General features: G+C 37.1%; 1 protein-coding gene across 3 annotated transcripts in view; it reads left to right on the top strand.

Annotated features, from left to right (window-relative positions):
* The window catches only part of PTPRN2 (protein tyrosine phosphatase receptor type N2), a 649793-nt gene that overhangs the window by 592478 nt on the left and 30377 nt on the right, over positions 1-26938 (top strand). For all 3 annotated transcript variants that reach the window (XM_084509497.1, XM_084509495.1, XM_084509496.1), the window contains 4 exons: positions 2712-2785; positions 10888-10965; positions 23389-23508; positions 24627-24793. In XM_084509497.1, coding sequence (XP_084365623.1) covers positions 2712-2785; positions 10888-10965; positions 23389-23508; positions 24627-24793 — 439 coding nt within the window. The remainder of the gene's footprint in view (positions 1-2711; positions 2786-10887; positions 10966-23388; positions 23509-24626; positions 24794-26938) is intronic.

The raw sequence follows: 26938 nt of genomic DNA, 5'->3' as shown, positions 1-26938 counted from the left end.
TTTTCATTGCCTGTGACATAATCAATGTGTAGTTGACAAAACAAAAACAAAAAACCTTGTACATTCGGCATTTCCCCATAGTTGCTTATTGCTTATGCTAACATTGCTAATTGTTAATGTAATTCTTAGCAAACGGGTGTCTGTGGTATTTTTTTTTCCTTTTCTGCCTGTTTCTGGAGAGCTATTATGCTAGTTCCTAGAAGCTTTGAGGTGATAACAGGCATAGACAAGCACAATCTGTTCATTGTCAATATGAACACTTAATGCTGCAACTGAACTACACATGGGTGAAAACTCTTGCTATATGCAGAAAACACATGTCCAACCTTTTTTGCACCTGTTTGTTTTTTTCTTTTTTCTTTTTTTTTTTTTTTTTTCTGAAAGCAAGTACAAAGTCTCACTACTATGAAAGCATTAACTTGTGTCACCCTCTGATAAACCCTACAAGACAGCAAGATAATGATAAGGTACACTAAAAGGGGGGAATCTGGATAAAATATTATGTTTAAAAAAAGAAAAGATTTCCAAAATTACAGATCTGATACTTGACTTTTTATTGGAGAACCACACTAACATCTGTTTGCTAAATACCAATGAGTCATAGTCCCTGATGTCTCCCACATCCATTACTTGAAAACACCTCACGAATTTTCTTTGGTGATTAGTTCAAACACTTTTGCTGTATAATGGATGCGTCTGTTCTTAAGAGCTTACCTAGCCTAAGATATGTGAGAGGTGAGATTTTATGCATTTAACCTGTGTATCTCCAATAGCCATTTTTGGTTATACATTTTGAAACTTGTTTCAGATCTGTAGATCTTCCTCAAGCACTCTGTGAAAATGCTTACTGTAAAGCATCCTGTAAAAAATCTTGGGTAGTCCCAAGATCTCAGATGTTCATTGTTCTATTTCATTTTTTGGGGGGCAGTGGTGCCAAAGTAAAGGTGAACAGTATCCATGACCATGCTCCCTTTCTCATCTTCTTGACCTTCATGTTCTGTTTAAAACTCACCAGAGGAAATAATTTTATGTGAATAGTAATGAATGGTTCTTCATTTATTTGTCATGCTTTATTTGTTACACTTCTAGTCTTATTCCAGAAGAATGTTGTTCACATTTGCCTTTCACATATTGAACTGCCATGAGATTACTGGTGAATAAATATAAGTAGTGCTCAAACCCCATCTTTACTTTCCTGTGTACTACTTACGATGTTTGATACCCCATTTATTGTTACTTACTATTAACATAAGAGTACTTAATAATTTCAAAAGCCAACTTGTAGTTCTGCTATTAGGAATGGTATCATGATGGTCACTAGACAAGATACAAAGGGGTCAAGGTATGTTTATGTACCCTTACTTTGGCTTTTTGAGTAACTGGTGGAAAGATCCTCTCAAAACATCAGTTTCCATGTTCAACTTGGAAACACCCAAAGTAGAAGATTTCCACAACTTCTCTCCACACTACACTGTGCAGGGTAGGTTTGCTGAGATGTGTGAACCATGCTGATTATGTATCATATACAAGTTGTTTGGAATTCGTATTTAAAGATGTAGACATTTCTTGCATAAATTATCTGTATGTGGTCTGGTCTTCTCTCTGTAGTCAAAAGAAAGAAAAAGGAACTTCTGGTGTGTAATTTGTCTGGCCTGAGACAGCTAAATCAAGATGAGATGATTCATCACCTAGAAATATTTTTTTCTCTTAACGAAAAGTGAATCTAGATGACTGGAACAGATGCAGACATCTGCATTGTCACTCAATACATACAGACAAATAAATGCCATCCATTATATATACCCTGAAATTTTAAAAAAGGGCTAGAGTTTGAAGATTAAAGAATTTAAAGGGCAAGGATATCTGCTCTAAGCATAACTGAACAAGAACCAGTAAAATACCAGCTAAAACACAGTAAAAGAATCATGATGATGGACAAACATGAGTAAATCTTTTACGTCCAGAGTTGCTGTTTTCTTTACTAGTAGTGCCTGAACTGGCTACATTACTAACAGCGCAGGAACATCTGTATGTGTTCCCATCATACTTTTATTTGTAGCTGTTATCTGATTTTGTCTCTCCTGTGAGCACCGCCAAGTCATATTGTCTCCTCACATCACATGTAGCACCACACAGCAATGGTGTTTGATCAGGTCACATTAACTTTCTGTCCAGCTCTAAATTGTACTTCGATGTTCCGGCTGTTCATTTTATAGAGAAACCAGATGGACCAAATCCATCAGCTTACTTCTTCCATGACCCTGCAAACACAGGAATGTTTTCTGTAATACTGTTTATTTTTTTTTTTCCTAGTAATTTTCCTAGTTTAAATCTTAAACTCCCTGAACAACACCATATTATGGTGCATCTCGTAGAATCACAGAATCGCGGAATAGTCTAGGTTGGAAGAGACCTCTAAGATCACCTAGTCCAACCTCTGACCTAACACTAACAAGGCCTTCTCTAATGAAGACATGCTTTCTCTTACGCATCCTCCGAACTATCATAGAGCTTTGTTCCTGAGTCAGGCTTTGACTCGGTGTTTCCATCAAAGCTATGCTAGGTTAGGAATCAGAAGGAAATATCCTGTCTGCGATATACACTGTTTAGCTGTCTTGAAATAACACATTAATCTGACTTTGCATTGTTTAACTTACAATGAGTAAAATATTTGTATAGAAACTTTCATCTCTTTATTTTTGCCTTTGCAGATGATCATTCCAGGATATGTCTGAAAGCTGAAAATAGCCACGACAATTCAGACTACATTAATGCTAGCCCAATTGTAAGTACAACAACCTAAGAGAAATAATCCAAATAATCGGTCCCTGTCTTTCCCTGTTGTTAAAATATGATAACTTGAGGTACCTCACTGCCGCACAACACTGATGTCTCAGTGTACTTTCTCTTTGAAGAGAAAGAAATATCCTACAAATGTGTTCAATACTCTAAAGGATTATGTACTAAGAAAATAGTCACTAGATGGTCGTTCTTCTACCTCGTAATAATGTCAGGTTTTCTGTGCTTGATGTTAGTAATTTACTGATCATAAAATTCAGCAATATACCCTTAGTATGGCTTTCCTTTTCTGAGGAGGTAAAGCTTTCTTGTTTTTCACTCATTTTTTACCTAGTCCTACTGCTGTCAGAGGAGGAATGGTTTATGCAGGTGCAGACAACTGAGCTCCATGAGCTTCTGAATTTCTGGACATTTCCTCATAGCTTTCCTCATCTACCGCCTTCCCGATGTGTAGCTCTATGTTTCTGTAGCTCTCCTGGTTCTTCTCTGAGCTTGCTGTTTCAAAAGCAAGAACAAGTTCCCTCTCCACTCATGTGTCCATTCAATCTGCAAAATAGGTCTGCCCAGTTTTTGCCTCTGAATACTCCAGCCTGGCCCAGCTGCCCTTTCTCACCCTACGCAAACTGAATATGGATCCTTTCTTGTCAATGAAAAGTGACAAGAAGAGGTCTCCACTATTAGAAATAAAACAGCTATGATGGAGCCAGTAGCATTGCCCTGTCCTAGCTTCTCAATGGAAGTGTCAAGATAACATTTGAGGGAGAAAAAGTATGGGAGTCACTTTGCACTTGGTTCTTTTTCACATTACTTAAGTATCTAAATTATTATAGGGAAACTGTGTGAGAAAGAATTTAAGATGGAGAATTAGCTCTCACTGTAGCGGGTTGTGTATGCCATTACTGTCTCATTTTCCTGGGGAGCATCACTCCCCCAGTTAAATCAATTCATGTGGGCAAGGCAGCTGACAATTTGCAACAGCATGAAATTACAGGCTGCTTCCTTCCTTCTAATGTTGTTGAGAATGCTTCTTCCAAAACAGAAAAAAAAATATATATATATATATCTTTATATATATATATATATAAACGGTTCTGTGAGCTTCATCGTCTTTACTTTCAGTGGAGTTCAAAAGCCTCATTTCCTTGAATATATAAAAATGTTTTTTTCACATAAATACGCGTTTAAAAACACATAGAACTCAACGGGCATCTTCAGGATGTTTTTGTCTTTGGCTTAGGGTAGAGGGTAGACCAAAGCACCCGCATGTTTCAGGGATTGCCAGCTGTCATTTTAGACAACAAGGATAGATGCACAAAGATTAATGCAGTTTTTAGACTACTTTTAAGTCTGTCTCTGCCTAGAACAAGCTCTTATCTGGCCCTAGGATTAGAAGATCATCAAAGTAACTTGGAGCTCCAAGGAATATTGGGTGAGTTCAAGCCTTAATTTGGTAGTAAATCTGAGAGGTTTCATAGCAAGTGCAAGGTGTATGCAGTAATTAAGATATCATATTCTTTTAAGAGCTCGGTTGTCATTCACATGACTACAGGAAGTGGAATTGCAGCATTTGTAGACATGGGGCTAAGCCAGGTTCAACACTGGCAGCAGTACAGATGGCAGGAGTTTTTACCAAAGACACCAGGATGGGTTTCTGCAACTTGCCCAAAAGTTATTGTGGACACATCCTGGTTTTAATACACAGATTAGCATGGGTAAGGGGTGAAAGCTTGCATGTGTGTATATGCCTGTTGCAATTATATTTTTAGATTATACTGTAGTTATTCCCTTAATTGCACTGATGAGAAAAGTTTGAGATCGGGTAGTGTTGTGGGTGGAGAAGCAAGACCAAGATATTCCATTGACATAACTGGGAAGTAGTTTGCTTTGTCTGGATGCCCTGTGGTAGTGAAGGGAGAGGATCTCCACTTTCACAGCTTTTAAGTAATGTTTTAACAGGGAGTTGTAGTCTTGCCACTCCATCCAGCACACAAGGGTATTTTCTTCTGCGAGACTAGAAGATATTTCATTTTTATAGCTTTCTCATACTCAAGAGTTTTGTCCAAATAAGTCACAGTGATGAAGCAAAGTTCTAGTTGTCTCCCTATCTCTTATGGCAGTATTTGTATACTCAGAGATAAGTGGGCGCACAAGTGTTTCACTGGGTTAAGATGAACACTCAGGATCTTGCATAGCCATAGAAAACTGCCAAGAGAAACTTATGATCTCCTCTACCTCTTGGTAGGATAGGGATCCTGATGTGTGGGAAGGAGTGCCACAGCCAACATTTACGTAGACGACCTGTTATTCCAAGGAAAGAGATGCTCCAGATGGTTTTGTGCTAACTCAATAGTCATTTCACTATTTTGGAAGCCATAGATAAAATGTGTGTTTCCTGAAGGTGATGCAGTGGGAGGTTGGTAGGAGGAAATCACTACTTTGCAAGCTCATAGTTTGGAAAGACTCCCTGCAAACTGTTTCATTTCAAGACAAATGAGATATCTTAAAGTTAGTGTAATTGTATTTGTTAATCTGGAATTGTTTGTGAACAGTGAGGTAGAATATAGGAGTGATAGAGACTTTATGAGCTGCTTACAACCTGAGATACCTACTGAAATATTATATTGGGCACTTGATTCTGCAGTATTTTCTGCAGCCTGAGCTGGACATACTTACTGTTACTACTGCTGTTTATTTGAGACATTTTCTGTTAGCACACACATTTGATCCACTTCTTTGTGAGCAAGTCTGCCTTTAATCACTCTTGAAAAAATCCTGCAATTTCTTTCTTTAAGAATGCTGCCTTTCAACTTAAATAACCTCAGTAATTACCATGTCAATATGGTGATGTTGCTTCTGTTTTTGGGTTGGAAGCGAGCGTTGTAGTGGGCTGCAAGATGGGAACTAAAAGCAGAGGACCAGTACAGCCTGAACTGACGAGAAGAGGATTTCTCCTCCCTGCGCGTGTGAGCTGTCTGGCAAGGGAAGAGTGTAAAATAAAGTAATTATATTTGAGCTTCGGGTAGGGAGGCTTCCAGTCGCGTACAAGTCGCAGGGTATCTCCAGCTTCTGGGTCAGTGGTCCAGCCTCCAGCTGGGGCTCACTCAACCTTAACTTAAGTCTAAATGAGTGCAGCAGAACACAGTAAAAAAATCCCCTCGCTAGACAATGGGCTGGCCACCTGCCCACATGTTCCTGCCTTTTAAAAAATGCTACCCCCTCAAGACCTCCTTTCCCTCCAATATGTTGTGAAAACTGGGGTTAGATTGATGGCCTCACCACAGCTGGAGGTTGGTGAGGAGAATCAGCAGAGATTTAGTCCAAGTTCTTCCTGTAGCCATTTAACTTCAATGTAGCATCAGGCCAGGCAAAATGAGTCCTTGGGAGAATTTTCAGGGTAAAAGTGGGGTAGAAATCTGTTTCCCTCCTCTCTGAAATAACATAAAGTACTATGATAATAACTCTGCTATCGGCAGCTGAATGAAAAGCTTGCAATTACAGCACAAGGAGACCCTGACTGTGCAGAATAAAACTGTGATAATTACATCTGTCATATTTGTACTTAGTCCTCATTAAATTTCAGGAAAATCATCCAGTAGTAAATAATGTGCAATCTTTGCTTTTAAATCAGAGGTCATGAAAGTAAATGGGAATTCTGTTTTTCCTCATAGGGTGTCTGAGAGAGAAAAAAAATCCCATCAACTACATTTAAAAACTCAGTTTGCTTATTATTGAAGACACCAGACTGAGGAATGTCATTAACGTGACAGTTTGTTCAAACACAGCATACAAATTTCATCACGAAGAATAGACTCCAAAATTCATAATGGCATTCACAGCCAGATTTACTTCTTTCATTCCATTAGGGGTTTTAAAAGAAGGATTTAAAAATTGTTTTAAATTTTAATTCAAACATGAAAATGAGGACTGGTCTACCTTTTTAGTTTTAATGCTGAAATGTGATTACAAAGTTCACCAGTATCTGCTGGATACAATTTGTTTTACAACTTTTTTTTTTTTTTTTTTTTTACTTTTACTTTTATAGATTATCTATACTCTATAGAGTGCATTAATTAGATACGTGAAAGTAGATTTTATTGGCATGATAAACACATTGAATCTGGAAACTACTCGGTACCTTGAATCCATACAAATTCTTAAGGCATTAATTAATCAGAGTTCAGCTTTCTTTCCATCGTGTTTAGTCTCCACTGGATCTCGTTCTGCTCTCATATGATTTAGGAATATTTCAGCCAGACACAGAAGATTTAGATCAAGGCAAATACAGTGTAACTGGGAGCATTTTTCTCTGTGGCAAGTAAGGATTGGACAAGCTGATGGGGAAGGTAAAGGGCAGGAATAAATCGATGGATCATTTATGTGAGAGTCCAAAATAGTCATTGATACTCAATGCTTACAATGACACAAAACTGCTTAACAAGAATCTATATGTACCAGGATTTTCTCCCAGTATGTATTGATATTGCTGTATTTCATCAGCATTATCAGTGAAATCATGCAGTGCTAGGAAGTCTATGTAAAAACTCACAAAAATTCAGGAGTCTTCAGGGAAACCATGCAAAAATAAAGCAACTGGATATTAGAGCTCTTGTAAGAAAAAATAGGGTAGTTTTGGTCTGTGGTCTGGTATTAATTTAACAAAGTTGCAACTAATTGTGATAGTGTTCTTCCCATATTTTCCTACCTTAAGATACAGCTATAATTACAATGAAAAAAAATTACTATAGAAAAATACAAGTTTTTATTAGTTATTTTTAGTTGTTTTGTTTGTTTGTTTGTTTGTTTTTATATTAGATACTAACATATCTAATAGTTAGGGACTGTTTTCTGTGGTATTTCTTTTCCAACAATGAACATGAATGCTCATCCTGTTTGTTTCCATCTTTGACAGTGGCAAAATGACCAAAAATGACCACCAAAATGACCACAGTTAATTGCATGATCAGTTGCAGTAATCCTTGATCCCTTTTTCCCCTTAATACAATATTAAGGAAACCTAGATTGAACCATTATCACCAGGCTTGCCTTCGTTGTATCACTGCAGAAAATGAGAATTCATCCATAATAAAACTGAAGTAATAATTGCACCTTTTTTTCTTGCCAAAAATGGCTGTTCTGCCCAGTTCTAATGTTACTCATGTGAATTTTTTTCTTTGATAAAAAGCACATAATAAAACATAAAGGGAAAAATCTTGTTATTTTTAAGCAATTGCTAGTAGGATGATTTCTGAAGAATTTTCCTAAGTCAAATATTAACAAACAGTTGATTTTTGTTTTAATAATACTTGATGGTATGGAGCCTGGTGTTCTCTATTCTTCTTGGAGAATACATTTTTTGCTTTATTTTGGTGAAGTGAGAGATCTCAGGGATTCTTGAAAGAAGGTAATGACTACTGACATAAAAAAGCTTTTTACTTGATCCTTGATTAGTTAGTTTAAAACCCATTACTGACTTTATTTCTTTATTCAAACTTTTGTTAACTTTGATAGATTAAGATGCTGTTGGTGTTCTTGGTGACCTTGAGAGAATAGAAAAGAACATAACAAAAACATTGAAGAACTGTCCTTCGCTGTCGCCTGCTCATGTTAATTTGAATGTGACCAGAGTAGTGATTTTTTACATTTTTCTCAAAATACTCAGCCTTAAAACAGTACATATAATAGAAAATTGATGAAACCAGGAATTTCATTTAATTAGTTTAATCTTTGCTCTTACTGTTGTTTAGTTAAAGATCATTTAATAGTGTGATAGGGCTTTCTGCTGCCTTCTATTTGCTCCAAGCAAGAAGAGTTTCTGCTCATGATTGTTTTCTGCACAACACAATGTGCTTGGAATGTAATAATTGTAGTTGTCTTTTGAATTATTGTTAAACTGCTGATACACTTCACTACTCTGTGCTTATTGTAATGTTTGCCACGTTCCAACAGCACCTTTGTGACAGAGGTTGATTAATGCTGAAATGCCAAGATTGTCCTATTCCTGATTTATCAGCTGAATGTTGAGAAGTATTTCTTCCATGACAGCGCTATTTGCATCATCCTTGATTTCTTCTGCCTTTGTTTTCTGGCATGTATATATACAAAAGAATTTATTTTAAGGAGAAATTCAAAGTAAACTATTATTTTTTTAAAGTTGGGTGTATTCACTGTTGGTTATGTTTCCAAGTCAGGCTCTTGAGCTCACGAATAGTGAGGTGATGTCATTTTCATGTACATGCAGCTTACAGCAGTTTCTATGGGGAGTTTTAAGTCCTTCTCAGTGCAGATCACTTTTTCTAAGCTAAGATTTTTAGTTACAGTGCAGGAAAACATTTAAGCAGATGATTAAATCCTATGGATCTCTGTGGGATTCAAAACAAAACAACAGAAATTATTTCATCCATCATAGAGCAAAATAAATTTTAAGCCTGACTTTGCTTAATCGCATTTGTTGTTGCTTTCAGTGTTTAGTTTGGTGCCTCAATTCTGAAAGGAAACAAGCAAAACAAAACAAAACAAAAAGAAAGAAAAGAAAAAAAAAAAAAAAAAAAAAACATTGCCCATTTTGAAATAGTTCCTAAGTTTTTTCTGCTAATACTGCTTTCTGAAGAAAGTTACTTTTTGACTTTTTTCCTAGTGTCAAAATACCTGCAGTAGTAAATGTCCTGCTATCAAATTGCTTTTGTCAAAAGGCAAGGTTGAAATTTGTTTTGAGCAGTTGCTTGTTGTGAAGAGTTGTTTGCTGATCAGAGGAGCATCTTAATGAAGCTCAGAATAAAATGATGGTATTATAGACACTATGGTCAAGGTTTCTGATAACCATGGTGAATTAGAAGTGTAAGCTTTTATTCCAAATGGCTTCAAGTGACTTCATTTTACCTGTGTTGTGTTGTCATGGAGAATTTTAATATTAAGTCTGGTTTAATTATACATCAGAAAATTAGAATCATAAAAGGGTTTTCTTCCTTTTTGCAACATTCATCATATTGTTGTTCTGTTAGAATAACTTACATCTGTTCTTTATGGTTCTTCCCTCTTTTATGTTGCACATAATTATGAGGTGCCTTCTTTTACACTGACATGTACCATCACTGAAAATTTTGATAGGCTATGAATAAATTCAGTAGATTCCTGATAATGCAAATGTGACTCACATTCATTCTTATTCAGATCTTTATTTATAGAAGAAAATCATGTATTGAAACAAATTTTGCCTTCAGCTACATGGGTATAAGTTAACTCTCGCTGTTGTCAGTGTCACTGAGTCACAACCACACATTTGGGAGCTGAACCAGGTCTTTTTTCTTTATGTTCAAAGTTTTGTATTGCCCAGTTCAGGTTTAGAATGAGTTTGTTTGTTTTTTAATCCCATCAGCAGATCTTCTTTTTCAGCAGAATGGTTCCTATGATTTAGAACCAAGAAAGCCACCCATCACTTCAAAAACATTCATTGTAACACACTAATCCTATTTACTCTTGATGGCTTTGTTTCTTAGATTCTTTATTTTTTCTGCTCAGTGAATTTTCTGCTCCTTGAATTAAATGCTATAATTAAGGCCTTTAAGCAGAACTTCCTCTGTTGAGGCCAAATCCATGCATTTAGACAACTCAGCTAACCAGAAAAAGCCAGAAACTGAATTTGTTCCCCATTTTTGCTTTTTCTGAGTTACATGTGCCCTTGACTGGCACGGTGGAAATGGAGAACATATTTAGTTGTGTGGAGCATTCTTAACAGTCAGTGTAGAAAAATGTTTCATATGGCTCCTAGGTTGCTATGAAACCACGAGTACTGATCTCAAATAAATGCCTTTGTCAACCACCATGAATGATCTTACGCTGCACACTGAAGACATAGGCTGTTGCTCATCATGTGTGCTGATATTCATGTGGTAGCATCAGTCTTTTGTGGAAAAAGGTCTCCTCTGAGTTTATAAATAGAAATAAAATTCTTTGCTTGCCAATGAAGGATGGAGGGGCAAAACAGTCCTTCAGGAAGTCACTTGTTAGTACCCTGGCATACTTTCTGTCTCTAACACAGCAAGGGATTTTCCTTCAAACAAATCCAGTCTGTGTTCTCTTTCCTTATTTCAGATGGACCATGACCCCCGAAACCCAGCATATATTGCCACCCAGGGCCCTCTCCCTGCTACTGTTGCTGACTTCTGGCAGGTAAGTTAAACATCTCCTTGAGAACTGAGATTAGTTTATAAGCCATGTGTTTTTCTGTGCTTCTCAAAACATAACTAATGTAAAATCTGTTGTGCTTGAGTCTCAGAATTTGAAAAAAACTTTGATGAAAAGTCTTCCTAAAGTTTAGTATTTGGATATTATATTTTATGTATGTAACAAGCCCTGTCAAAGAAGAGTTGATCTGGAAAATATATAGAAAAAACTCAGGGTAAAGTATTCATATTTTAGTGCCAAACTTAAGGCCAGAATCCATAATTAAACTGTTGCCAAGAACTGGATGATTTTAGAGGCTCTGACCTTCTTAAGGGCATAGTCAGAATTCATTGTCATTCTCCGGATCAAAAAGGACCCAGCACAGTTTGCTGTGGATTTTTGCATGAAAATCTACTTCTCACATGCTTTGGTTCCCCAAAATGCTTAATTTTTTACACATTTTCCCTACCACATAAAGGTAAGAGTTGAGTTAAAATCCTGCTGCATAAAGTTAAGTAGATCCACAAATTTTTGCAAGGCTAAAAACACTCATTACCAATGCGCAAATATGGGCTTACTTTGCTCGCAGTCGTTTTATGTGCTCGTTCAGCTCTCGGATTTGAACATACACACAGGACCAGGCTAGGTGTGTGCCTACATAACAGGCTGTCTGTTTGCATGATGGGTATCTGCATTCAGTATTCCTTTGTAAGTGTAAAAGTCTGCCTGGAAGCTTATGAAAGCTGTTTATGGAGGAAGTGTTGCAGCTAACTAGGGCTTATTAACAACACAAGCATATGTTTTTATTTTCTGTTTTGCATTATGAATTTAGAAACTTTTGTTCTGAAGATAGAGAATATCTGAGGAAAAATTTTAGGAAAGCTGTTGTATTTTAGGAGCTTGCATTCAGTTGAAATCATCGTATTTTGTCATCTGCATCACTTGGTCTGTGATTTTAAACTATCGCCTGAGCCCTGTTAAAGACAACTTTATATGCTCTTCATAGCACAATTTCCTACCATTTCTCTGATAAATTTTCAAAAAGTTTGTTTGATTTTGGGTGTCTAGATATTTAAATGCTCAATCTGAGATATTTTGGGCCTTGTTTTTAGAAGTGCAGAGCAAATGCATTCTGCTTGAAGTAAGTTGAGCAGTTGTTCCAGCCTAAATTTTCAAGTAACTTGTGATTTTTGTCTTAAATATTTGGCAATTAGACACAGTTGAGAAGACTTTTTTTTATTCCCTTGCTGAGTGCATTCCTTATATCAGGCATGCTACCTGAAAATATATTTTTTAAGTTAAACATGCAAAATCAAATACCATGTTAGCTATCCTGTAATAGCAGATTTTAAATTGTATATTTTTTCATATTTGTATATTTTTACCTCTAGCTTTTACATCCTTACATGTTGAAAAATTATACATTATCATTTTTAAAGGAAGCATTTAAAGAACAAACTTTTATGAGCATTGCTGCCAACACAGAAATCAGAATTAATCATCCCACCATAGTATGAAGAATATATTTTATTCTTCTACCATTCTAAATTGAACAGTTAGGCAACATATTTGCAGAGAGAGTGACTAGAAATGAAAAGTTATTTCTTCGTTCTGTGACCCAAGCTGTTTCTATCCAACTCCATTGTCAAAAGTCTCTCTCAACTTCTGTTCTTCATGCCATTTGTTACTTGAATTTCTTCGTTTTCTTTCACTTTCTTTTTGTTCTCCTTAGCTATTTCTCATCCCAGTAAAAATCTCTCCATCGGCACCAGGTCTGCTGCTTCATGGACACTATTTGGCAATATCAGCTGCTTCCCAAGTGTGGCTATGTGTCCACTCTTCATGTGATATACTTGATATGTGATATTTTACTGGTTCTTCTATTGGTTTCCATTCAAGCGTATTTGTTACATTTATTTTGATGATGTTTGTCACTTCAAAATAACAAGCTTCCTATGTCAGATTCAACCATGACCCACTTTTCTTTGGTTGTTTTTTTTTTTAAACTTCCTGCAGATCACATGTCAATATGCTGGTTCAGTTGTTATGGTTAATGTCCAGATGCAGGAGCAAAGTTTATATCCATTTTTCACCAAACAGTAGCTATTTAAGATAAAGAAAGGCAAACCTGAACTTGCTAAGGAGAATAGGGTATTAACTCCTTTCGAGGCAGAATTCTTTGATGTTCACTTGAATACAGTTTTCTGTAGTTTATACACATTGTGGTACTGCCACCAGGGATTGTTTGAATTCAATTATTCATTCCTGAAACATCTTCTCAGTGGTTCTCCTCCCTCTCCCTCCTCCACTCAGAACCAGCTGATACTGAGCTGTGCTTCTTTCTTCCCCGTCTGTATGCTCAGTGAAGTATTTATCCTACTGATAGTAACAACAGTGACCGATTCCAGAGCAGAGACCTGGGATTAATCTGCTGCTCCTTGTCTAAAGGCATAATGTCATGCTTTAGCAATTCCAACAGAGACTCTTGGAGTGTGGCGTACCCTTTGCCAATATTTACTAGATCTATTGCTTTCTCTTTTTGTAGCCTTAGATCCTAGTTGCATGGTGGGCACCATCCAGTCAATTTTTCCTTGTCTGTAAGGCTACCCCAGCAAGAAACAGGTATAATTGTTTCCACTCCTGTAAGCAAATCAAGCTGTTTTCTCTAAAACACTTGTCTACAAAGTATTTGTTTAGCATGAAAGCGTAAATGTAAAACAACTTTCCTGGCATTTACAGCACAGCTGATATCCATCACAAAATCTGAACTGCTCCTGATCTGTCCTGACTATCTAGTTTTCATGCTAAATTCCAGACACACAGTTTCTAAATGCAGTTTGTCTTAAATTTGCATTGGATTCTTCCACCCATCAGTCATGCTATATTATACTTTGTGGGTTTTACTTTGGACCAATTTTTTGTTGGTCTGATGGACCAAAGGCATGTTGGCAGGGGGTAAGGCTATGGATACTTCTGGATCTCTTTTTCCAATGTATTTGCATGCAAAAGGAACCCAGTTCCTGAGCTCCAACACTGTTCAGCAGTGCCTGCTCTTCTTCATGTCTATGTTTTCTGCATGATCATGTGGTCACATTCATTATCTCTATTTAAGACCGAACAGATTATTTAGTTTTGGATAGTCTTTTTTCCTGTTTTTATTGGCAGGCCCATCTACAACCAGTTATGTTGATCCAGTGCCCAGTATTTTTGTGCAAGTGCTGTTAGACACTCAGTAATCAAACTCCCATTTACTACTTTCACGTTGCCGGGATCTGAATGAAGATAGTGTCTTCTCTGTCTTCCAGGCAAAAATCTTTCCTAAATCATTGCTGATGCTTTACCCAAGCTCATCCTGTTTAGCATTCTTACTCCTGATGAACAGATCCATACCTAGTACCCCTGTGGGACAGGAGAGGGACCAGTTTCAGTCTTCTCACTAGTGATCACTTCTTGAAAGATTATGTCCTTTTTGGTAATGTGAGGAAGAACAGCAGGTATTGTTCTTCAGTCCCATCTCACTTAGGCCATTAGAGCTGGTGATTAGATTCAACATTTTCTGTACATTTCTGTTCATTTGGGTTTTAATGTTAGTCTGAGAAGGATTAGCTTGCTGGAATTTTTTCTTTCAAAGATGCAGTCTCTGAGCTGGAGATAGTCCAAATTCTTGTACATAGATCATTTTCAAACAGTTTTCAAACCAACTTTATTTATGTTGTAAAAAATAATAGTGCTAAAGAAAAAGACATGGGTCTTAGTGTGGCTTTTACAATGCTTTAAGGCCATTTCCAGGCATCAGACTTGCACAGTTGTCTGCCCCTCTGTTCCAGTTCTCTTCTCCAACCCTTTATATCTTTGCCATAGCTCTTATCAGCCAGCAAGCCCGAAGTTAGTTCCAACTTTTCTGGTTTACCTTTTTCTTTGAAAACTTTCTCGCCTGCAGCAGATGTGTTGTCAGTCACCTCATTGATCTGTTTTGCCACAGGGCTTCCTAATCTGTCTGGTTACTCTGTGTTTGCGGCTCAAGCAGAGATTTCATCTCTGACTGCATGTCATCTCTTAGACTGCTCTGGAAATTTTCCAGCCACTACTTTAATTAATTTTGAAAGGCCTCCAGCTGATTTAGGTCTTCTTTTAATTTCATCTGGTCTTGTTTTCATCTCTTTTTACCAATTACTATTTGTGAGAGATACTTCCTTCATTGATTCTATTTTGGTTCAGTGGGAATTCCACCTCACAGTTCCCTTTCTTGAAAACTGGATGCCTCTTCTCACATGGTATTAATCCATTTTTACCTGAGTGGTTAAACAATTTGCCAGGTCTGTGTGTTGTTTTCTTCTCAGCTGGAAAGAGAATTCATCATCAGGACAGGGTTTTGCTTTGATGTAGTTCCATTTTATTTACAAAAAAAAGTATGGAGTTTTATTTCCTTGAACAGAGACAGAATCAAATAACAGGCAATGAATTCTTTTTTTTTTTTTCTTCTTTCACAGACCTCTTTCACCCAGTATTTTACCCCCAACTTCTCTTTCAGCTTTTTTTCTACCATGATCACAATGTTAGGTTGTCGAGCTGTGCTGGTGATTTCTTTATTCCTTTTACATATGTTTTTTTTCTGCTTATCTTGATTAATCATCTTGCCTTGATTAATGCCTCTCTCTCTGCATTAAGCATATCAGTTTCTAGAAAAACTCATGGGCCCACATGCTTCACATTTGTCTTGTTTTTGATGATAACTTCTGTAATTTCAGTTATCAAGCTCCATAAAAGAGCTTGCTTGTTTCTTGCATTTATCTTGAATGAAAGGTGATGATTTTGTCCAGCAGCTTCAGTGAGATTTCACTGAGCTCTTTCACATAACACTATTAAAATTCAACATCTCTTTGAACATAATTCAAAAGAAAGAGGACGTAGAACACTTCTGATCTATAACAAGTTTTCGCAGCAGGAGTTCCATGTTGTGAATAATTCTGGAGGCATAAAATTTTATTATTTTCCATATGTGCTGGGTTATAATTCCATGAAGTATTTGACATGAAGTACATGCCTTAACTTTTAAAGCATTCTAAGAAGACTAGGGATGATAATATGCAAGAAACTGTTCCTTGGAGTTAGAATATTTAGAGCCAACTGTCCTTACACGAAAGAAATGTTCTTAATTATGCCAGTTTTATAAATTGCATATCTGTTAAAGTTCATTGTCTGAAAATGGAGGTTTCTGTAGGAGTCCATAAGCTTTTCCCGCTGGAAAATACAGTCTTATTCTCCCTTTAGAACTGGTAGTACCCACATTATGCTTTGCTTTTATTAATCATCTACCCTTCAGCCTTTTATTAAACATTTGCCCTTCCTCTTCTTGGAGGGAAGCGCAGTTTCACTACTTTTTTTTTTTTTTTTAATTTTACCACAGTAGGTGAAATAGAGGGAGGGATGAAGCAGTTCCTGCCAAGTGGCCTCGTAATTTCCCTGGAAAATCAAATCAAGTATGATATATATTTACATAAGTATTTGTTGTCTTTCTGTGATTTCCTGTGTTCATGACCAACATAATTAACAAAGTATATGAACATCGTATGACTTCTATGGAAGGAACAGAGAAATACAATTCTCCTTATTTGACAGAGAAACAAAAGGGTTCAAAGGACCTACAACAATGAGCCATCGGATTAAATGCAGTCAACAATTATAATTTGGACTAGGAAATCCCCAGCCCTTTTACCTGAAAAGATCTGTAGCTCAGGCCAGATAGTTCTCCCAATGCCTTAATCCCCCTGGAGGGTCCCAGTCTGACTGGAGTCTTGGAGCAGGTACCACACATGAACAGTGCTGAATCCATTACAGCACCCGGAGGACAGACTGCAGGTGTTGACCCTTTGAACTTAGGATGCTCTTCCAGGATATGAAAAAGAGCTTCATCTGACATGTTTTGAATCAAATACATGATTTTCATTACCCCATCTTTCCTTCACTACTCACCAATACATGAAATATTCTTGAAATTGAGATCTTTGCTCTTCTTGTTAAAGACACACTATTGCCAACTGCAGCAGAGGTTTGTGCTGTTGTGACTGGGGCCTCCAGCTGGGCATGGTGAGACCTCATCTCTGCTCCTTTGATTATTTTCTATTTTTATTGCAAGACTATTAAATGTAAATTGCAGAAAGAGTCCCAGGAGTAAAGACCAAAGCCCTGATCTGAGCCATGGAATTCCATTGCCATTTAATTTTCATTGCCCCCTATTCTGCTTTTCTAAATCTAAAACTATTTTATACTATTTTTTTCTACCCATATTCAATATATTGTCAGAGTCAGTTCAAAATTTGTCTGTCGTTTTACTCCCAGATCACACCAGCATGTAAAGAACCCAATTCCTGAATTTCAGACTTGAGGACTTGATAAATGTTTGCATGTCTGTTTGGCACCATTTGCTTTTCTCTTCCAATTTTGCAATTCAGAAAAACAAATACAAAATACTGACAGTTGATTGTTTCCTGTGTTAAAAAAGATTAGTCATCAGTGATCTCCAAAGGCAAATCCCCATGGACAAAAGACCATGTGGCTGTAGCTGAATGAGTCTCCTTGCAAAATTGGTGTTCCAAGCCCATGGGTTGAGTAAGAGCAACTGTACCAAACTCTGCTCTGATTGCTGGTTTCTGTGTTCCCAGTTCAGCATGTTTTGTGAATGCTGAAATTAATTTTCAGACTAGATTATTTTTCTCCATTTTGTTCATCTGTGCAGAACACAACGCTTTCAAGCAGTCTTGATTCCCAAGTTTTATTTTCCTTGCCTGGAACAGGACTTCCTGCATGTCTAATCAGTTTTCACCTTCAGAAAGAAAAGCAGATGAAAAGAGAAACAGAGCAATTCAATGTGTAAAATATGCATATTTTAATTTAATAAAAGAAAAACAGCAAGGGAGAGAGAGGCACAGAACAGTAGCCCCTAGAGCTCTAGTAACTTATCAAGCCATGTGAAATAAATATTGCATTAGGAATTCCATAGGCGTTCTGTGTAGGAGTGTGCATTTACCATGCTCACTTCTAATTAAGGCTTAGGTCAGAGAAGGTAATTAGAAGTGGTCCTTTTAAAAATACCCCTTTAATTTTGGAGTTCCACCTCTCCAATACTAAAGTGAAAAGCTAATTTATGGAAGTTTTGGTGGGACTGTCCCCTTTTAATGTGGTTTTGTCAGCACTGCAATACTAAACAGAGTATTTAAATTATTTAATAATAAGGCTTGAGTTATCCATCTACTGAGAAGAATAAGAGCAGTTCATGTCTCTCAGAGACAGCAGAAGGTACAGCAACACATGCAGTCATCTTGAGTCTGCCTTCCTCATTGACTTCCAAAGAAGGGTTGTTGCAGCAGCAGGAGCATAATGCATGCAGCCAGCCTGACTGCCACCTGCTTATATATGATCTTCTCTGAAGTCATCACTGCTGCAGTGTGGCTGCTCCTGGCCAGACTGAGGAAAGCTCTGAGTCATAGCTCCTGAATTCAACTTCAACATGGAGTACTGTTTTCACGCGGCATATGGAATGATTTCCATTCACTTCATGTTTTAAAATGTCCTTTTATCTGTAATTTCTAATTAAACATAAAACGTATAGCTAATTTTTAAAACTATGGATTTTCTTGGTCCTCTGGCACACCTGTGACTCTGCAAACGGACACTGATTTTGGCAGATTTGACCCATTTCACATCAAAAGGCTAAGCTATCGTCAACCAAAATATTTTGCAAAAAGCTTGTTTTGCAAGCAAACAAAATTCTAAATCCCCAAAAATATTTTTTTAAGTTAAAAGCTCCCCTCTTTTCTTTTAAACTAATTAAAATGTTGAGGTTTATTTTTAAAATATTCCAGAAAATACCATTTTCTGACTGTCTCAATACAACATTTTCTATTTCCAGTGGAGAACTTGAAAGAAATTAGAGTTGAGATGTGTAATAGGATGTGTACAATCTGATCCTGTAAGTGGTAATACCTTACTTGTTGCAGTTTTAGGAATTGTTTTTATTTTTGTTGATTTTTGATCACCATTAGGAATTAGAATTTGTTTGTTTGTTTTCCGCTTTTCCAAACAGTTACATTTACCAACTATTTGGGAAACTTAAAAGACAGAGAAGGTAGATTCTTCAGTTTACTGGAGATCTCTTTCAGAATGCAGCTGGTGTGATTAGCCTGTTATTTTTAGTGAACAGGCTGGATTTAACCGATTTTCCTAGTTATTTTCTACTTTTAAATCATCACATTTTAGAAACTTCTCCACCAGTCCCTGTCAAAAGAACAGCATCTGATTGGAACACATATCTTATCATTTCCCTATCACTAAAACAAAGAAGAAAATGGCTGAAAAGGGGTTTTGGGGTGGATCCGTAATTATAAAAAGAAGTTTCAAAATGATCAAGTGTCTGACAAAAATAAGAGGATTCATATCAACTATTTTATTTACAAGCTAGTAAACAACAGAATTTGTAAATATGCATACAAGCTTTCAAAAATGCTTGTTTTATAGGATTTGTGGCAGTTGTAGCACTGATTCTGTTTGTGCCTTTATTTTTTTCCTTATTTGAAAAAGCAGTTCTGTGCTCCTTTACAAGTAATTCATACTAAATTTAATTCTTCCCAATGCAGAAGTCCTTTGTATGGGACTGGCATGCTCGATAGCCACAGCATGAGGTCTCTCCATGTGGTGGGTTTCATCAACAGGGAATCCTGCGGATGTCAAATGCACTGCTCATCTTTGGGTTGCAGGATTCAGCCTTTAATTTGCAGTAAATGGAAAGGGATGGTGTTATTCTTGTCTAAGGAATGTTTTGAGAATGATGCATACAGCAGAACCTCATTAAAGATAATTAACATGGCATATAGGCTGAAGGTAGACATGTCACACAATTATACAGTTTTCCCTTTTCCACAAAGCATGCACTGCAGAGCTCTATAGTTAGCTCTTATGCGTAACTCAGACTTTATCACTTTCATTCAGAAGATTCCATTCCACGTTCTTTTCCTCCAAGTATTGCCATAAATTACAAACATGAAGCTGCCTATGCAAAGTGATCTAGAGAAGTTTAGTTTTATATGGTTATTTGCCTAACAGTAGTTAACGCTTAGAGCCTAAGGCTTAATTTTGATAGGCTCTGCACAAATACCTAAAAAGAAAAGCCTCTGCCCAGAGGACCTTACTTTCTATTTAATTTAGTATCATATACAATAGCTTACTTTCAATTGTGGAAGCATATAAAGTTCAGAATTATGTGAATTATTGTGAATTTGTGTCTGAACCTCCTTTTTTCTTCTCTGAGCCCAGACAAAATGTCACTTTGGTAACCAAAGGCACTTCCCCAGAAGCTGTACTGGTGCTGTACAGACTGAGGCTGTGCTACCTGCTCCTCCAGTACAGGGACGCACTGGCTGGGGCCACCTCCTAGCACACAGCCCTTTCTGCACACTGGGCACAGCAGAGTGTTGGGTGTTGGGACCTGAAGTGCCTGAACCCATCACCAAGTTAAAGATGGGGTGATGAACTGGCCACAGTATAAAACTGTGAGCTGCCTCTAACTTACCCCTCTTCTGCTTTATTTGGCTAGAAATACAGATAACATCCCCATGGTCTAATACTTAAATTATTAAGGAAACAAATAAGAGTGGTAGTCCTCAAGTCGCAGCCTGTGAGTCTTAGTAAAGATCCCATCTCAATGGTAAGCACACAAGATGCGATGACAATTGCTTGTAACAGGGGTGATGCCACTACATTGTATTGCCTTCTTGATTTAGTAGATTTGACTTCTACATTTTCGCGCTATGACCTAAAAGAAATATTATACCCCGGAGTAACTTTGAAATTGTTTGTTTAAATTAACTTTCATTTGGATTTATGCTTAATGAAATCTTCAGAGATGCAGACAGCCCCTCTCTAATGAAATGCTGTATCTTTGAACCAATGAACAGGGCTGCCAAACTGTAAGGATTCCTCTCTAAACGAGTGGGCTTTTATAATGTTACACTTGGGTGGCACAAGCAGAGTGCTAGATGATTAGTTTATGGTCTAGATCATTGTATTTTTATTACACTCATAAAAACTGTGTTTCTCCTCATTTTCGTAATGGCTTCAATGAGCTTCTATACCTTCTAGAGGCACATTAAATCGTTATGTGATGAAAGTACTGATTTAGTGGGGCTAGTTTTAAAGTAAGATACATGTTTTGAATTCTGATCTTAGTCTGATTGCTAACTAAAAAAGGTGAAACTATGATAGAATGAATGAAAACCAATTCATCTTCCTTACATACAAAGAAGGTTGCCAGCTGCGGTCTAAAACAAATGCAAAGACAAAAAAAGATACAAATGATAAATCTGCATCTGTCTGAAAAAATAAATTATCTATCAATTTATAGCATTTTTTGGTGTTTTTGCAGTATTGTCAGTTTTTTAACAGGAGGATGAGCGGATTACAGATAGTTTGATTTGAAAAATCTTTTCAAGGGAAAAAAAAAAGAAAAAAAGAAGTTTTTTTCTATTCCTTATATCCAACTACAATTTCTTTCCTCAGTTCTATCTATATAAATTATAAATAGCCCTATTCTGTGCAAACCCTAGATTAATTTCTCTAAATAATTCTAAGCTGTTTTTAAAAGTTATTTCAATTATGTTACAAAATGGAAAAGAAAAGAAAAAAAAGGCAAAGAAAAATGCTATTTGTTTCTATATATGCAAGCTATTCTTAAAAGAGAAGACAACATCATTATCCATGAATAGGAAACCTTTTATTTGATATGTAATTAAAAAAAATAATCCTTGAATTGAATGTATCATCTCATCTTTGCACAGTTTAGACAAAGGCCTTTTTTGTTTACAAAATTTACATGTCAATACAGTTGCTTATAAATATTTCTGTGAAATAAACATAACCCTTCACAAAAAGAGTAGTTTATTCTTCATTCAGTAATTTTATATGCTAGCAAAAAGACAATGAAAGTTGTATGCAAATATAACATCAATGTACAGCATAATAATAACAGTTTTTAGTCATTATGCTGTTTGGTATTAATTCATAGGAGCCTTTTTGTTCAGCCATGGGCTGTGTTTGGAAGGGAGATGCACCAGACCAGAGTATCTCTGCTTGTTCTGCTGTTTGTGTGAGGCATCCGCAGATCTTTTAGCTGAAGATGTGTTGGATTCCTGTATCCTGGACCATGGCTAGTCTAAATTGTTAGGAGATTGTGCTGATAGCGAAGATACAAGAGTTTCCTCCTGTTTCTGCTATACCTGTGCTCTGACAGTGCACGGTTTGCAGCATGGGTTGGGCTTCCCTTGTAGCTCCAGAAAATGAGAAAAAAATAAAAGGAAAAATAAAAAGAGGGAAGAGGAGTGGGGGAGAGGGAGAGAATGAAAGAAAAATAATAAAATCAATGAAAAAGAAAAGGGGAAGGAAGGAAGGAAGGAAGGAAGGAAGGAAGGAAGGAAGGAAGGAAGGAAGGAAGGAAGGAAGGAAGGAAGGAAGGAAGGAAGGAAGGAAGGAAGGAAGGAAGGAAGGAAGGAAGAAAAAGAAAGAAAAAAGAAAGAAGAAAGAAAGAAAGAAAGAAAGAAAGAAAGAAAGAAAGAAAGAAAGAAAGAAAGAAAGAAAGAAAGAAAGAAAGAAAGAAAGAAAGAAAGAAAGAAAGAAAAAGAAAGAAAGAAAGAAAGAAAGAAAGAAAGAAAGAAAGAAAGAAAGAAAGAGAGAGAAAGAAAGAAAGAAAAGAAAGAAAGAAAGAAAGAAAGAAAGAAAGAAAGAAAGAAAGAAAGAAAGAAAGAAAGAAAGAAAGAAAGAAAGAAAGAAAAAGAAAGAAAGAAAGAGGAGAATAAAGAGAAAGTAAAAAAGTAATGCACATTTGCAGCAAATCTTTTGTAATTGTGTCTTTGTTGTTTAGGTGCAACTTTTATGATTCTTTCAGCAATGCAGCGGTTTTGTAGCTTTTGCTTTGTGGCACACTGTAAAGAGAAACAAGACTGAAGGTACAAATGGGTTTCAGCAAATGCAACTTTAGCAGGTCAATATGCTCTTAGTGGTGTGTCCATGCTCCTTTGGTGTTTAGTATCAAACACCACATAGCCGTGTGTTTTGCAAGCATTGTTCAGTATTTCCTTTGTGGATCTGAAAGTTTGACAGAAAAGCAGCTGAACAAAGTACCGAGAAAAAGGAGAGATTTTGTAGAAGATACAAATTGAAATTGCTGGAAATTCTTTAATATTTCATGGACGCCTGCAAAATATGGTGCCAGTTTATTCAGGGATTTGAAAGCAGCTGCAGAGTAAAAGTGTCTAATGAAAATGAAATAAATTTCCTGTGAATGGAATAAATTTTGATTGTGTGTCTGAGTGCAGTAATTATACATGTCATGCAGTAATTAGGCAGTCACAATGTGGCCACGGTGTCTTTCTTTGTCTGCAGATGGTCTGGGAGAACGGCTGTGTCGTTATTGTCATGCTGACACCCCTCGCGGAAAACGGAGTCAAGCAGTGCTACCACTATTGGCCAGACGAAGGGTCAAACCTCTACCACATCTACGAGGTACCTAAACAAAATGCCGGGTTGTAAACGTGACAGGAAGGGTATGGCTCGATTTCATACGGGGCAAAATGCTGTTTCAGCTGATCTGAGCTGTACATCGAGTTGAGGTCTCTTAAATCCCCTTGGTGTGTCTTTGAGTAGTTTTAGATTTGTGGGAAATTTGGGCGTTGTTTTCATTACCCGGTAGTTTGCGCTGGGTAAAATCTAGTAAATAATGAGCCAAGTGGTGCCGGGAAAAAAAAAGACAATGATTTTGTCTTTAAAATGTTTTTGCAAGTGGTTGAAATATAAAAGCCCATATTTATATTTTATAGGAAATTAGTATTTTTAAAACTAGTGAATTTTGCCCTAGGAAAGCCATATGCATATGTTTGTGGAAAAGCCTCTGTATAGCTTTAGTAATTAATGCTATTTTTACCTCTTGCCTCAGTCACAACAATAAATACAGATTTTTATTTTCTGCTTTGCATTGCTACCCCAAAATACCGTATCACCAGTTTTCTGGAAGTGTAACCTTGAGAATGGCTGTCATGTTTTTCCAGTTGTCTGGCTGACCAGAGGAAGAAAATAACAACACAATGCCAAATATGAGTAGGAAAATGTGAAGAAATATTGTCATTTAAACCAACATGTGAAAAAACTTTCTATCTGAAAAACTAACTCTGAAAATAAGCTGCATTTTTATGTTTATTTTTCTATGTGGGTGAAAAATTTGACTTTTAACTTCTCATGTGAATTCCTGTGAGATTTTTAAGATCACTCAGATGTAGCCTGAGCAATGCTTTGTGGGCATCTTCATGTGAAAAGCACCTGGCAGTCTGATGTGTATGATGTTACATGAATACAAAAGGCACGGCCACAGCGTCAGGTTTCAATTTAGTGATTTTTTTTTCTTTTCCATTAAAATTGACAGTAATTTTTTAATATTTTCAATTAAATAGGAGTGGCAGCAAACCCCTTCCTGACAACATTAATTGCTAAATAAAAAAAATATTTTCACCTCATTGGCCAATTTGCTAATAAAATTTGGTGCACTTCCTTCATCCAAGACAACTCACACCTACAATTCTGAAGATGCAAGCAAAATCCCTGATCACCATTTATTCTCTGTGGTGTAGGTAAACCTTGTTTCTGAGCACATCTGGTGTGAGGATTTCCTAGTGAGGAGCTTCTACTTGAAGAACCTGCAGACAAATGAGACCCGCACGGTGACACAGTTCCATTTCCTCAGCTGGAACGATCAGAGAGTTCCTGCTTCCACGAGATCACTTCTGGATTTCCGCAGGTAAAGCACAAAGTATGGCAGTTTATTTAAGATGATCCAAATCTGAGGAACTAAACTTGAACTGTCTGTACTTCTAGTAGTGCTTTAAGTAATTCTTTTTTGAAAGAGTGCCCTCAGCCTGTGATGCTGCAATGATAAACTAACATAAAAATCTGCAATAGATTGATTTTTGGTGTTGCCTCACAAATAGACACACTCACTTCCTATTTAGAGATTGATGCCTTCTTTCCTTTGTACAGCTCTTCAGTGCTTCTGTATTTCTTTGTTTTCCAAGTATTTAGCCATCTGCAACTTCCAAGCCTTTTGTGTGGCTCCCCTATGATCCTTATCACAGGAATCTCACAAATAAATTATGTAGTATCAACACACTTTAAAAAAAAAGTCACAATGGAGTCATATGGCAATAACGGCATTCCCATGGTAGTGTTTGCTTGTGAGGATCAAGCAGTGAAGCTTCTAGACATTTTTTGGCTGAAGAAAGGTGGAGATTTGAGAAAGCAGATGAAAATGTTGACAAAGCATGCCCTCTGGAATTTTAAAGGAAGTCAGCATGGCTCTAAAATAGAAACATACAAAGGCAAAACCTGTGAAAGTCCTTGTCACCTTCTCTAATGTTTGCTGTGTCTATCTAAATTTTAATTTGAAAATTAAAGCCATACATGATAAATACTGGAGTGAAATAATCTTTTCTTGATTGCAAACCGTGCCCAGTGCATCGCGTGTAGGTGTTAGCATGTACCAGCTAATCCACAGCGATGCGCTTATGACTAATGAAAAGAATCTCCAGGAGGTTTGGGGAGTTGGTTCTCAATCCACAAGCGGCCTCGGGGATCTCCTGTTTTCCTCTCCGTGCTACAATATTATCCACAGCCCCCTGAAGTGATTATACAGGGCTCAGTGCTCAAAAGGTCCAAACTTGTTTCTTTCAGTAAGTGCTCGGAGCTCTGGCTGATGCTGGTAGGAGTTACGCATCGGCACCCGAGGGGAGAAGCTGGCTTATGTCCAATGGGAGCTGGCTGCACAGTTGTCTGTTGGCAATATTTTACCCTTAGAAACTGAGGGCTAAATGCCACTCTTTATCCATCAGTGTTCTTGTATGTATAGCAAGGATTTTTCAGAGCAGAGAATCATCTCATGCATTACAGGTCAAGTGACAGAGTGCAGCAGTCGCTGTGAACTGGGGCTAGGTAAGAACATCTGGACATGCTCCAGGGTTACACCACAAAAGCAATAGCAGAGGAAGGAAGCAGGGCCATAGAATGGAGAATTTTACAATGGTTCTCTGGGTTCAAATACAGATTTTAATGTGATTTTTTACGTTGATTTTCCTGTGCTTTTGGCACTGTGGAAGTTGCCTGTAGTGAATTTTTGTGGTGAAAATGCTGAATGAGTTGCACTAAGCCATGCAAGGCTGCAGCACTGGTGCAACCCAGCATCCAATTCTACCCCTTCTGAATTAAATGGGAAATTTGCTATCGTTTCTAACTAGGCTACAAATCAGCTAGGACATCTGAAACTTGGAGCACTGCAGCTCCTGTTTGGTTCAATAAGACTCAAGGTCCGTGCATGAACTGCAGGATTAGGTCTAGAGTAGATCATAGTTCACATCACCAGGAACGTGCTGCTTAGTGACACTGTGCGAGCATGAAATAGCCTCATTGAAGAAGTGTTGTGTGATATTTTGAAAAAGCAAAATTATAACTAGATGAGAAAAGTAGCTGAGCTGCCATTCTTTCCATTTAAAGCAAGTATGGGAATGAACCTGTTAAGATTTAATTGAATTCTGAGTGTTCATTTAATATGTATTCACAGTCCAGCGTAGGGTACCGTAATCATTTGCTATGTGCAGATTTTGTACGATGAACTCATAATACTGAATGCATAGTAAAATTCCTTCTGAAAAGGAATTTTGGCATGCACTATGGCTGGTCTATGAATCTCAGTTTTCTTGGTCATCTAATTTTGCTGTTCTTTTAAGGACAAAAAAAAAAGGAATGTATTTGGAATTCATTTATACAATACATCTTTTGCACCTGAAGCTTCCTATTTAAAGTATGAGCTCTGCTGGATTACGACAGCTGAGTCATAAAGCCCCCTGAATGTCTGACAGCACTGCCATGCTTGTAGTAAGGTGGTGCTAGGAAG

This window comes from Aythya ferina (genome assembly GCF_964211825.1).
Source record: "Aythya ferina genome assembly, chromosome: 2".
Lineage (NCBI taxonomy): Eukaryota > Metazoa > Chordata > Aves > Anseriformes > Anatidae > Aythya > Aythya ferina.
The sequence above is the reverse complement of the archived record's forward strand: the minus strand, read 5'-3'. Positions and strand labels throughout refer to the sequence as shown.